This window comes from Balaenoptera ricei, chromosome 10 (genome assembly GCF_028023285.1).
Source record: "Balaenoptera ricei isolate mBalRic1 chromosome 10, mBalRic1.hap2, whole genome shotgun sequence".
Lineage (NCBI taxonomy): Eukaryota > Metazoa > Chordata > Mammalia > Artiodactyla > Balaenopteridae > Balaenoptera > Balaenoptera ricei.
This window is the reverse complement of record NC_082648.1, coordinates 102,974,678-102,988,363: the sequence shown is the minus strand read 5'-3', so window position 1 is coordinate 102,988,363 and position 13,686 is coordinate 102,974,678. Positions and strand designations below refer to the sequence as shown.

Sequence of the window (13,686 nt, the reverse complement as noted above, 5' to 3'; positions counted from 1 at the left end):
TCCATGGTGAGATGAGAGGGTTTGGCTCATTAAAAGCAAATAAAAAAGGAATTAGTGGGAGCGGCAGCCCGGTGAGTAACTGATGAGTAACCGGGTCTGAGCTGAGCTCGGGCAGAAACCAGGCGGGAGCAGAAAGGCTGGGAGGGAGGGTTCTGTGAAATGCCCTCCAAACACACCGGCCTGGCCTGGGCGCCTGCTGGCCTGCTTGGGGGCGTTAGGATGGAGGACGTGGGAGTCTCCCATCTGGCTGCTGACAGAGAGGGAGAGCGTTTGGGGAAGAAGAGGGTCACGGGCAGCGGCAGGTCCAGGGCCTCCGAGGGCACGCCACACCATGCTCGCTTAGGCAGGGCTTGGTTGTGGCACCTTTAACGCCGTTGGCCTGGCCTCTTGGTGTGATTACACAACTGGTGGAGATTTCTAACCCCTTGCTAGGCGCCTAGCTTGTGACACGCCCACTCTGAGGCTAGCTCTACCTCCCCAGAGCTCCCAGCCAGCGTTCCCCTGCCGCGAGCGCCCCCGCCGCCACTGCACGCCTGGGGTCCACAGATGGTCCAAGTGCAGCATCTCCTCCGCAAGGGGGCTGTGCACACCTCTTCTCCTGCCTCCTCCTGCCCAAGGTCACTGAGCTGCACAGGGGCCAAGCTGGGGGCAGGATGGCCTCCGGTGACCTGCGCCCCAGGCCCCGAGTCCCTCCGTCTGCCTCGCTGGGCTTTGATTCCACTGCCTGGGTTTGAGTCCTGCTTCAGCCCCTAACACCTGGTCTCATAACTTGTGTGCCTCAGTGTCCTCTCCTGTGAGATGGGAATAAGGATGAAACCTGCCTTGCACGACTGTCGGGACAGTTCGATGAGAACACGTGTTAAGGGTTAGAGGGGTGCTGGTGCTGTGACAGCAGGTGAGTGATGGCGTGAGGAGGAGAGAAGCGCAGCTCTGCTAATCCACTTTCTAAACAGCTCCAGGACCCCACCCCTCGTGTAGCCAGAGTGAGCTCCAAGATCCAAATCCTACAGCCTCTTGCCGCAGCACCTGCACAGAAAGTGCCCTCTGCTTCATGGGACATCTCTGGCCACCCACAAGCTGGCTCCCTGGGACCTCGGCCACCTCTTTTCTTATTGCTCTTGATCTCAGACTTGCGCCAGCAACAGAAAGCCATTTCACACCTCTGCACCTCTGCTCCTGCTCTGTGTGCACCAGGAGTGCGCACCTACCACCTACGCGCCACACAACTATACACTCACATGCTCACATACTCAGAAACCATGTACTCAGTCACACACATCACGTACACACACTCTCACGCGCTCATGGGGAGTTAACTCATATTTCTTGGTAAGATTTAAGATGTCACCTCCTGCAGGAAGCCTTCCCTGACTCCACCCCCCGCCCCCCCTTAGAGAGGCAGGTCAGGGCATTCTTGGAGGTTCCATTGTTCCCTGTGCCCCTCCTCGCAGAGCACTGTGGTCCCCTCCTCTCCTGGAATCCCCCCATGAGTTCACCGCCGTTCCCCCGCCCGTGCGCAAGCTTGTCGCAGGCCCTGCTGGGCTTGGGTGACACCAAACCAACAGCGAGGAGTTCAGTAACCCACTCTGCACCATGCTCTCCCTGTCCCTGTGTCTGTCTGGTGCTCCCGGCTGGTGGCCTGGACGGTGCAGGGACCAGGGCTCCTCGGTGATCCTCCAAGAGCCACTCACTGTGCTGAGAGAGGCTTCTTACAGAGCGGTGGCAGCAGAGCGGTCCCCGCGCGGGAGGTGGGAAGTGTGGGCAGGAAGGGCCCACCCGGGAGGAGGGGGTGGATGTCCAGCAAGGCCCTGGGAGGGCAGTGCCGCCCTGTGCCCTTTGCAGACCCTGATCTTTCCGGGGAGGAAGGGATGCCTGACACCACCTTCCCGTCAGCTCTTCTCAGAGGATGGAAGTTTCCAGGAAGCTATGGCCCCCTCCGAGACAGCAGAGGCCAACCAAAGCCTCCTCTGCCCTGGGCCCCTGCGACCAGAAGGTCTCACCCTGGTCCTCATCCTGAATGGGAGAAACCCCGGGAACAGGGACCCCAGATAAGTGAGCCCCCCAGGGAACAGGGACCCCACCGAGGGTGAGACCCCCAGGGTAGAGGAACTCACTGAGGATGAAGACCACCCGGGGACAGGGACCCCCACCCAGGGTGGGCCCCTCCACCCTGGGGACAGGGACCTCCCTGAGGGTAAGCCCCCCAGGGGAACAGGGACCCCATCTAGGTGAGCCCCCCCCCAGCTGGTTGGTGGGTGAGGAGGTGGACCCCAGAGCACATAGTCAGCGCCCAGCACAGGGCTGGGCATGCAGCTGGTGCTCAATGGATGTTTGTGGAATGGGCCTAACTTGACCCTCCATCCTCTCTCAGTCTGGGGAGATGACGCCAGCCCCCAACAACAGGGAGGGCACCAAGCACACAGAGGGGCAAGCTGCTGCTCGCGGGGCACAAACACAGGGCTTGTGCAAGGATGGGGTCGTGGGTTTCCAGCGGCCACACCTCGCTATTGCTGAGGGCAGTGCGATTCCCGCTCAGCAGAGCTTGGCTTTGGTCCAGTTGACATCACTGAGCTCTGTACCCATAGTGGCAGGTGCTGGGGACAACACAGACCCGGCCGTGGCCCGCAGGGAGCCTCTGTGCTCGTGGGCAAGGTGAGAGGGGCTCAAGAGACTGGGGCCAGGATGGCAGGATGCACAGGCTGGGGGCTGTGGAAAATAAAGAATGAGAGCTGGACCCGCTCATGTGAGGGGCCTTTGACCCATGTGGAGCTGGCAAGTCCCAGTGGTAGGGCTAACCAGGTGGACAGTGTCGAGAGCAATGAGAGCGTCAGACCTGCCACTGAGGGAGATCGGGCAGCCCGGGCTCCCTTCTGGCTGGTGGTCTGGGAAGGCTGCCTGGAGGAGGAGGCATTGGAACTGGCCTTGGAAAGTTGTTAAAATTTGGGCATGAAGGGGAAGGAAATTACACCGAAAAGACCAGGAACCCTCCAGGAGCATGTGAGCAGCACCGGATTTGAGTTGTTCTGGGTGGCGGATGGGGAGAGGGGGCTGGGGGGTCCAGCTGGACATGGACTTCAGGCTTGGACGGCAGGCCTTCCCTTCTCAGCTCAGGCAGAGGAGAGGGAGGGAAAGTGTGTGTGGGGGGGCGGTGCAGAGCTGCACTTTGCGCCTGCCTGGAGGGTGGCTGGCAGGTGAGGGAGGTCGGGAGGACCGGCACCCGAGTGTGGCAGTTCAGAGGCCCCTGAAGCAGGCAGGGGTGTTGGAGGAGAAGGGACATTCAGGAGGCCAGGGCCTGTTGATGGGGTGACAGTGGGTGGTTAGAGAGAGAGAGACAGACAGACAGACGGCAGCAAAGGGCCCTGGCGCCGCTCTGAGCTGGGGCAAGTCTGTCTGGCTCCTGGCTGGTGGGGTGGGTGCCCCCAAAAAGGATCAGCACAAGTGGCTGATTCATGACGAGCAGCGCTGGGAGGCTGACAGAGGCACAGACCCCAAACATCCCCTCCCAGGCGACCCCCCACTGCTGTCTCCCAGGAGGAAACTGGGCCCCTCCAGCCCAGGCTTTCGGGACAGGAAGAGAAGTGTCTTACATGCTGGTGGCAGGGCCGTGGCATGCATCGAGGGGTTCCAGCAGCCCCACTTTGCTGAGTGAGAAGCTCAGAGAGGCTAAGGGCTGAGCCCAGGGTCACACAGCCGGCCGGCAGCAGGACCAGGGCCCAGCACTGGGTCCCCTGAGCCCACCGGGCCGGGACCTGCGCGGCTTCACCGTCCGCACCCGTCCCCTCCCCGCAGGGAGCCGTGAGGCCGCCTTCACATACGCCATCACCGCAGCCGGCGTGGCTCACGCCGTCACCGCCGCCTGCAGCCAGGGCAACCTGAGCAACTGCGGGTGCGACCGCGAGAAGCAGGGCTACTACAACCAGGCCGAGGGCTGGAAGTGGGGCGGCTGCTCCGCCGACGTGCGCTACGGCATCGACTTCTCCCGGCGCTTCGTGGACGCCCGCGAGATCAAGAAAAACGCGAGGCGCCTCATGAACCTGCACAACAATGAGGCGGGCAGGAAGGTAGGGCGGGCACAGGGCGGGCACTGGGCTGGGCGGGGCGGGGCGAGCAGTGGGCGTGGCGGCGCGGGGCGGGCAGGCCTGGGTCAGGCGTGACGGCCGCGTTACCCAGGGACGGTGTGGACCTCTCGGAGCTTTGCGCTCCTCTCCTAGCCGAGGGAGTTGGTGAACTGAACCCTGAAAGTGCGGGGTGGGTAGTGCTGAGCACAGGCCGTCACTTCTGTCCGTCCCAGCAGCCCGAAGAGGTGGGCCTTACTGTTCCCATTACAGAGGTTTGAAAACTGAGGCTGGGAGTGAAGTGATGCCCGCGGCCCCCAGCTGGAGGGCGGTAGGGGTGAGACAGGGACCCTGTTTGCACACAAGGCGGGAGCCGGGCCTGGCCTGGGACCCAAGGGTGAGGGGAGGCCCCTGGGCCACAGTCCATGTCCCTGCCCTGCTCTTAGAGGGGTCATGCCAATATACGAGGAAAGGCTTCCCGGAGGAGGCGGCCTTTGGCTCAAACTGCTGTGAGAGACTGGAGGAAGGGGTGTTCCCAGGAAGCAGGAACGGAAGGGCAGAAACTGAGCTGGGGGCTCTTGGGCAGCTAGCTTCATGCGTGGTGCGGGACGCAGAGTGGTGGGTGATAACCGAGGACATTCAAGCCGGGACGCACTGGGGAAGAAGTCAGGGCGAGTCCAGCCCCGCCCCTGGGAGATGAGGGCCCCAGATACTGGGCTGGGAGGAGCGGCCGCCATGGCGGCAAGATGGCCCGAGATAGGGTAGCCAGCCAAGCGGAACGCCTCTGGGTCTGGCTCTCCAGCCCGGGGGGCTGCACCCAGGGCGCCAGGGCCTGAGGGGCTCTGCAGGCTAGGGACGACTTGCCTTTCCAGGCAAAGAGTTGAAAATGCCCTCTGCCCCAGGGCCCAGAGCTGAGCTCATTCACTCTCGCTGCCCCTTCTGTGTGCCAGGCGTTATGCTGGGCGCAGGGAGGAGTGAGACATAGCCTTGGCCGTGGGAGCTCCCACAGCTCCAACTGGGTCCACATGAGGGGAGCAGAGGCCGCACCCAGAAACAGTGAGAGCCCAGGGACCTGAGGGAGGGGTAGCAGTAGCTTCCGGGAGGCAGTGGTGTCCACGTGAGGCCTTGAAGGACGTACCAGAGCCGAGAAGAGCAGAGGCAGAAGGAGCTGGCACTTGCGAGGGGTGGGAGTGGGGGAGGGGTGGGGGAGGGGGTGCTGCAGATGGTTCCGGCTGGTGGGAGCACGAGGGGTGGTGACACAGGGCCTGAGAAGTAAGCAGGGACCGGCCCACAATGGGCCTTGAACGCCAGGCCCAGGGTTTGACTTCACCCTGTAGATGCAGAGGTTGCCACGCAGCAGGTGGTTATTAAATTATTGTCAGATGAACACATGAATGAAGAAATGAGTGACAGCCTTTGTCTCCAAGGAGCTCACAGACAGCACGTAGGCCCCATTCTCTAGGCACAGGCAAACAGTGATCTGGGTCTGGGAGGGCAGAGGAAGGAGAGATTCACTTACATGGAGGCACCAGGAGGGCTCCCTGGAGGAGGAGGTGTGTCTGAACTCTCAACTGAACCAGCCTTTGAGCCTCTGCGGTGGCTTAGGTCTTGAGCAGGGGCTTTCCCACACCCCTGGGAGGATGGTCTCACTGTCCCCATTTTACATATGGGGACTTGGTGGCAGCAGGGGGTGGGTGGGAGGGGGTCCTGCCAATTGACAGGTGATGAAAAGGCATAAGGGAAATGGAGGCTAGCAGGATTGGGCCCCCAGGGAGACAGGAGGCATGACAACAAGGAGGCTGGTGAAGGGGCCCGGTCCTGCTCAGGGGGATGAGGATGGAAGAGGGTCAGCATGGTGGGGGTTTTGGACTGGGGTGAAGCCATGAACCTGGAAGACATGAACTGAGGAGAAGGAGATTGTCAGGGGCGGGGGGAGCAGATGGGCAGTGCGAGGGCCCGTCAGGGACAGGGCAGCCCCAGGAAAGGCCTCTAAAGTGGTCAGCAGCCGGGATTCTCCTGCCAGCGCTATCCCCAGCTGTCTGTGAGGCCCTGGCTGGCCCGGTCCTTCTGCTGAGTCAGTCTTCCCATCCGCACAGTGGGTGTAATGCACCTTGTGCCCCTCCCCCACTGCCTCTCCAACAGCCTCGACCCTGTGGGGCTGTGCAGCGTGTGTGTGGTCTGAGCCCTTGGAAGAGGCCAACGGTGGTGGCCACACAGCGTCCCCGGGGGCTGATCATGGTGGTAGAGGGGGGGTGGGTGTGGCTTTTGAGGCTTCCTAGAGAACTGAGTCCAGACCTTCACTGGTCATCCCAGTGCTGGGGCACCCTGGCCCCATTATAGAGAGGCCAGGCCCACCCCCCCGGCCCCCTCAGGGCCACGGAGTTCAGCAAGTCACGTGGAGAGGAAGCTGATGCTGCCACAGCGAAGTCCCCCAAACTGCGTGGCTTAGAGCAAGAGAAATTGATTCTCTCATAGAGCCAGAGGGCCTAAATCAAGGTGTCGGCAGGGCGGAGCTCCCACCAAGGCTCCAGGGAAAGACCCTTCCTGCCTCTTCCAGCTCCTGGTGGCCCCAGGTGCTCCTTGGCTTGTGGCCGCATCATCCAGTCTCTGCCTCTGTCTTCACATGGCCCCTCCTCTGTGTCTGTGTTCCCTCCTCTTCTGTCTCTTATAAGGACATGTGTCCTTGGACTTAGAGCCCACCCTGAACCAGGACGATCTCATCTCGAGTCTTACTTACATCTGCAAAGTTCCTATCTCCAAATAAGGTCACCTTCTGAGGTTCTGAGTGGACATGAATTTGGGGGGGACACTCTTTTAGCCCACCCCAGACCGGCACATGGCCCACCGCCTCCCTGGTGGGCCAGGGCTGGACAAGCTGAGCGTGGAGACCTGCTCAACTCCGGGCTCCCTCAGGACTATGGTCCATCAACCCTGTGACTCCCCCTAACTTGACAGTAACTAAGCACTGTCCCCAGAGTGTGGGCCATCCCTTATTCTGTAAAGAATCCCGGTCAGCCCTTTTCTGGAGCTCCCCCATCCACCCCCTCCACTACCTAGGGCGGTGGGGCAGGGGTGAGGCCCAGAGGAGGGGCCCTGCTCTGCCGCCAGCTCCTCTAGGCAGGGTGGGTCACTCTGCACCCTCCCAGGTGGTCTCCTGGGGCAGCGGGACTGGCGCCACCGTCACTGTCGCTCTTATCGTGAGGGCACTGGAGACTGAAACAGCACATTCTTGAATCCTGTGATCACGTCCCAGGAGAGGCTCAGGCCCAGGGGACCCAGCCAAGCGAGGCTTCAGCCCCTTGCTCTGCAAACAGCTGCCCAATCGGCTTCATCTGCTGACTGTCACACAGGATCTGGCCACACAGGATCTGAACGTGGAGGGAAGGGGTGGAGGGAAGGGGCTCGGGGGCAGGTGGCAGAGTGAGGTGTGGGGCAGTTGTTCAGCAGCCGAAGTGGGCATACCGATGGCAGTTAAGCCTGGACCACCTGGCCTGCACAAATGCTAGCCTGGACACCCCTGCCAGGTCTCTGGCCGTCGCCACCTGTCTGAGGAGGCACCTCCTGGGTCAGCAGCCTGGGGTGGGGTGAGCTGCTCCCAGGGCTGGGGGCTCTGAGAGGGCTATGAATCTGGTCAGCTCCTGGCCCGGGGGCATCACGGCAGGCAGTGTGGCCAGGGCAGGGGAAGCTTCCCAGCCTTGAAGGGTAGATTAATGGAGGGAGGGGCTTTTGGGGGAAGGGGATGGTCCAAGCAAAGATGAACATGGGGCGGGGTTGAAGGAGGGAAAGGAGAGGTCTGAATGGGATGAAGGGGAGACGGGGGAGGGGCAGGACGCAGAGAAGAGGTCCAGATATACTTTTCCGGGGTGGAGGTCCCACCCTTCACCCAGACCCCCAGACCCCCAGACCCGACTTCTGGCCAGTGCCTTCCACCCAAACACCCCACGGCACAGTCACCAAGCCCTGCAATTCCAGTTCTGAATATTCCGCAAACCTGGCCCCTTCCCCTCCTCTGGGTACTGGGGCCCGCCCCGCCTCGGCCCTCCCATGCTGGAGCATCACCCTTCCCTCTCCTTCCTCCTCCCTCTTCCCCAGCTTCTCCTGGCTCCACCCCAGAACACCATCCACACAGGAGCAGAGAGCCTCACCCCCCCAAACTCCAGGCCACCAGCCTCACGTCATGTTCACTTGGGCCGAATCTTCCCTTCCTTGCTTGCGCTGTACCCCTCCTGGCTCACCCCTCCTCTTTGTCTCATGAGCTCCTACTCCTCCATCAACACCTAGTACAGGCACCACCTACTCCAGGAAGCCCCCCACCCTAGGCAGCCTCCCCCTCTCACAGCCCCTGCACTTTGCTGCTTTGTGTGTCAGTTTCCTCCTGTTTCCCACCTGGACCGTGAGCCCCGGGGTTCCTCGCCTTGGTCCAGGGCCCCATGTGGTCAGGGCAGGGAAAGTGAGTGGGCAGTAGCCGACACCGTGGATGTTTCTCTCTTTCTTTCATTTGTTCATTCATTCATTCATTCACTGAGGGTCAGGGCTGGGGTTCTGGACCAGGGGGCAGAGGGTGGCCAAGACCCTGTAGGGCTGGGCTGTCACAATGAGGCCAGCGGGAGCCCGGACAGCTGACAAATGGCCCTTGTGCAGTCGTGGGGCGGCAGCTAATGATTCCCCATCTTTAATCAGGCCTGGCTGGCAGGGCCTTTTCGATCCGGGTAAATGAGTGCCTGGGGTCAGGGCTGGCTCTGGGAATTGGCTTTCCAGGGCCAAGGAGGGAGGCCCAAGGAAAACACGGCTGCACCCATCACGGGCCCTCGGGGAGCGGGAGAGAAAGAACAACACTGGTCGGAGGGCGGCTTCCCAGCAGACAGCACGCCCGGGTCTCACTGATCCATGCACTCACCTCCCGCCCGCCCCCACTCTGTCCTTCAGCAAAGGTGTACAGAGCTCCGTGTGCGTGCCAGGCTTTCACTGAACAGCCACTTATTAAGCGCCGACTGCATGCCACGGCCTACACCAGACACGAGGGTGCGTAGTGGAAGAGACAGGGGTGGGGGATCCACACTTATTAAGCACCTGCTGTTGCTGGACCTGGTACCAACGAGAGGTGCCTCCTCCAGCCTGGATGGGTGCATGCACCAACTTCTCCACCTGCCGCTCTGTGACTGGCAGGGAGTCCCACGGCCCCCTGAGCCTCAGTTTCCTCATCAGTGCATTGACCTGCAGCTCCCGTAAGAATTTAGTGAAACACATTTGATAAATGTACGCCATGCTCTGCCGAGTTCTGAATATTCTCACTGGACCCTCACAAGGCCCTATGCGGTAGGGACTTTTGGTCAGTAGCCCCATTTAATGGATGAGGAGACTGAGGCCCTGGGAGGAGGAAACACTGACCGTGTGGTCACACAGCGGGAGGTGGGGAGCCGGGTCCAGGTCTGGAGGAGGCCAGGGTGGGAGGGAGTGGGGAGGCCCCGGCCCTCCACCCACACTGAGCCTTCCCCGTGGCCCGCAGGTCCTGGAGGAGCGCATGAAGCTGGAGTGCAAGTGCCACGGCGTGTCAGGCTCGTGCACCACCAAGACGTGCTGGACCACGCTGCCCAAGTTCCGCGAGGTGGGCCACCTGCTCAAGGAGAAGTACAACGTGGCGGTGCAGGTGGAGGTGGTGCGGGCCAGCCGCCTGCGGCAGCCCACCTTCCTGCGCATCAAGCAGCTGCGCAGCTACCAGAAGCCCATGGAGACGGACCTGGTGTACATCGAGAAGTCGCCCAACTACTGCGAGGAGGACGCGGCCACGGGCAGCGTGGGCACCCAGGGCCGCCTGTGCAACCGCACCTCGCCCGGCGCGGATGGCTGCGACACCATGTGCTGCGGCCGTGGCTACAACACCCACCAGTACACCAAGGTCTGGCAGTGCAACTGCAAGTTCCACTGGTGCTGCTTCGTCAAGTGCAACACGTGCAGCGAGCGCACCGAGGTCTTCACCTGCAAGTGAGCGGCTTCTCCCCGCCCCTCGGCCCCGCCCCCCCGCCCCGCGGCCCCGCCCCCCGGCCCCGCCCGCGGCGTTTTGCACTTGTGCTCCAGGCAGGGCCCGCGGGCAGAGGTGGGTGGAGAAGGTGGGAGCTCCGCGGGCGGGCGGGCGCGACAGAGCTCCCCCAGGGCCGGTCACCCTCTCCTTGCCCCCCAGGGGCTCCCTCCTGCCATTCCCGTCCCCTCCCGTGGCAGAACAGTGCCCATCACCTGGCCCAGAGGGTGAGGCCAATGGCATGAGTGTCCCCGAGGGGCCCAGTGAATTTCTTTTCTTTTCTCTGGGAGAGTGAACCCCAAGGACACCCACATACCCCGGAAAGCAAAGCGACAAGACTCTGAGTGTCCTCCCCCGCCTGGTGGTATGGACACGGGAAGACTGTCCCAGGCCGCCTCAGTCACTGGGCTCCAGGGTGGTTTGGGCAAATGTTGACAAAAATTATTTATGTTTTCTTAGTATCAGAAGAGGATTTTAGCACTAAGGCATAGCCGGTCCTAACTCCATACTCTGTGTTAGCTCATCCCCTTGCTGCCCTCTGCTTCCTCTTCTGGCCCCTGGGTACCCTCGGGTGCATCCCCGTGTATGGCCCTGTCCCTGGGGAGGTGGCGGTGCATGTGGTCCCCATGTGAGCTGGGCAGGGGCTTGGTGGCTGACATGGCCAAGATGGCCTCTGAGCAGAGCCACGGACAGGGACCTCTGGCCCTTTCTTTCCTTCTTTTGAAAATCAGCTCTAGCACATCGAGATGTCACCCACGTCAGGTTCCAGGAGTGCTGCATCCCCTCCCTAATGCTGTTGCCCTTCCGGTCCCCTGCCAGCCTGACACCCCCTAGTTTACAGAGCCCCCTCCCACCCTGGAACCAGCCGGACCCCCAGGACAGCGCTGTGCCGGGGCAAGCTGGTGGGAAGGGGGATAGTTCAGGGGTGTTTGCCTTATTTGACAGATGGGGACACTGAGGCCCAGAATGGCTCAAGCACTAGCCAGAGACCCCAAGGCCGTGAGTGGAGGCTCCCGCCTTGGCTCCGGCTTCCTGACCCTGAAGGACGCGTTCTGGGGATGCCCAGGGTGAGGGGCAGCCCCCAGGCCTTGAAAAATCTGGCCGCGCTCTTCCCCCCGCTGCCAGCCTCACTGGGGTCCACGCCCCGCCTCGAGGTGCCTTTGAGAGTTTCTCCTGTGGTCTTCTTGCCCGGTCCTGGTCCTTTCGCCCTGGCCCCGATGCTGAGAAAACTCGGATAGGGCGTTGCTCCGCTGGGTTCCCACCTGCTGTGCCAGCAGATGCCTGCCCTCCAGACACTCCCCCGTGGTCCCCATACCACGCAGACCCTCCCTTGAGGTCCGAATCACCCCGAAACCTGGGAGACGGGCATGGAAAGGGGTCCTGCTTGGTTTTAAACTATGTGTGGGGTAGGGAGAGATTGGGGGCCGGGGACTTGGCACTGGACGTGTCCTCTGGCAATATTCCCACCCACCTTGGGGAGACTGAGGCACAACTTGTCCGGGCCCAGAAAGGCTGGTGTGCACCTGCTTCTGGCGCACCACTGCCCATGCACTTGCCCCTGCTCTGAATTTAGGGTGTTTTCTCGCAGAAACCCGTGGAAATGTGTCTTCAGGCTACTGACCAGCCAAGTGGGCCGGACATTAGCCTGGGGTGAGTGACCCTGGGCCCTGGCCCTGGCGTCCACCCTGCCTGCCCCGATGATGCCAGGACGCTCCACCAACAGCGGCTGTCCTGGGAGCTTCCAGGCCACTGTGAATGCCCCCCAGTCCCCTTCCCCCCCATCCCGGGTCCCAGGACACCCCCGAGTCCACAGGCCTAGCATCTTCTGCCAAGGAACCTGGTTAACTTATATTGTTATATAGCGTCGAAATGTCTATAGTGTCTTTTAAATTATTGTGACCTACACTGGGTACTGGGGGGCAGGGGGGATGGCCGCGCTGTCCCCGAGCCAGGCTCCTCCTTCTGCTTGAAACAGACCCTTGGACCCTTGGGGCCCCTGATGCCACCACGTCATGAGCACTGTCCCTCGGCTACGAGGTGCTGCCACCGAGACCCCGCCGTCCCCTAGCAGTCTGTCAGCAGCAGCCCTTCCCTTGGGTGGGGGTGGGGTGTCAGCGTGGCCCAGGCAGGGACGGTGGTGGCCGAGGTCCTGCGTGTCTCCGCAGTGCCCTCACTTCAGGAGAGCCGCCGGGGTTCTGATGGGCTGTGTCTGGCCTCCCCGAGAGGGGAGCGCTCGGCTCCAATAAAGCTGGAATCAGAGAAGTGAGTGTGCGGAGTCTCTGCAGCTCTTGTTCCGGGCGGGTCGGGAGACGCCTGAGCTGCCCACCGAGGACGAGCCCCGCTCCCCGTCAGCCCGCATGATTTCCCCCCTTTCTGACTTCCTCGCCCCTCTGTGCGGGCTGGGCTGGCGCCGTGCGAGGGGAGGGGCTTGTCGTGCCGAACCCTCCAGGAACCTTTAGCCTGTCCCCATCCGGCAAGGGCCACTGGTGAGAGCTGGACACAGACTCAGGCCTCCCTAGACAGCCTGGGTCAGGCCGCAGGGACAGGAGGGCCGGGGCCCGGCGCCGAGCCGACTCGGGCTGGGGGGCTGTGTGCTGCTCTCAGGAGAAGCGGGGGCCTGGGGGTGGGTGACCCGCAGCCAGGAGGCCCTGGGCCCATCTGACTCCCTCGGTGCCTCCTTCCCCTTCTGACCCCAGGAGGGGTCTGTCCCCAGGGTCCCCGCGGGTCTGTCCAGTGATATCTGGTGGGTTTTGACTCCAGTGCCCCCTGGGGTGCTCCTGGCCCTCTCCAGGTGTGGGAAGGCAGTCCAAGGTCCCTGGGAGCTCAGCGGCCCCTGGCTGGCCACCAGGCCTTGCTGCTTCTCCCCAGAGGCCCGGCCTCCGCCCGCGGTAACTAACCGTGTGAGCAGGGAGGATGAATGGCATTCCTGCTGAGGGCCGGAAGGCATGCGGTGGGGCCGGTTTGGCCACTGCCCGCTGTCCCGGCAGCCTGGCATCAGGCAGAACCGCTGATCAAACAGCCCCCGTCTGCCTGGGTACCCACAGAGCCTGGCCCCAGACCCAGATCCCTGCGGAGGGGCCACCAGGTGGGCTTTTGGAGGAGGACGCGCCCCTCCAGGGGGAGACAGGAGAGCGCCCTGGGTCTGGAGTCCAAGTCCTGTCCCTCCCGCCCCCCAACCCGGGGCACGGCAGCCTGTGGTGCGCCCCCCCCAGAAGGCCTCAGTTTCCCCATGTGGCAGCCGGAGGTGGCCGGGGCCAGGACTCGGGGGTCAACAGGCTTTGTGGGGCCTGAGCCAGGCCTGGGCCGGGGGGTTGGGGGGTGGTTGGCAGGGGGCCCCTGCTCCCCACAAGACGGTAAGCAAATCCGCGGTGGCGGCTGCAGCGGAACGCCAGGGTCCGGCTACTCCCACAGGGCCAGGAATGAGGAAAGAGCTCCGGAAATGCCACGGCCCCGGTGCCCAGACTGTACTTATTTCTTGGCTACGGTTCAACCCCAGCCCCGGCCTCCCAGGGCCGCCCAGCACATCCTCCAAGGGGCCCTGCCCGAGGCTTTGAGCCCACACTGCCTGGCCCAGCCTGGGGGCCCCCTGACCCTCAGCCCCAGGCTCCACCTCTG

The 13,686-nt window shown here is 62.7% G+C and overlaps 1 protein-coding gene across 5 annotated transcripts in view; it reads left to right on the top strand.

Moving 5' to 3' along the window:
• Window positions 1–12,337, top strand: part of WNT7B (Wnt family member 7B) — a 51,233-nt gene extending 38,896 nt beyond the window's left edge. For 3 of the 5 annotated variants that reach the window (XM_059937162.1, XM_059937164.1, XM_059937163.1), the window contains exons 3-5: window positions 3,790–4,061; window positions 9,562–10,037; window positions 11,660–12,337. In XM_059937162.1, the coding sequence (XP_059793145.1) occupies window positions 3,790–4,061; window positions 9,562–10,037; window positions 11,660–11,729 (818 nt within the window). In that variant the 3' untranslated portion in view covers window positions 11,730–12,337. Of the gene's footprint in view, window positions 1–3,789; window positions 4,062–9,561 lie in introns of all 5 variants that reach the window. The other 2 variants (XM_059937166.1, XM_059937165.1) reach the window with 1 other exon arrangement.
• The last annotated feature ends 1,349 nt before the right edge of the window (window positions 12,338–13,686 follow it).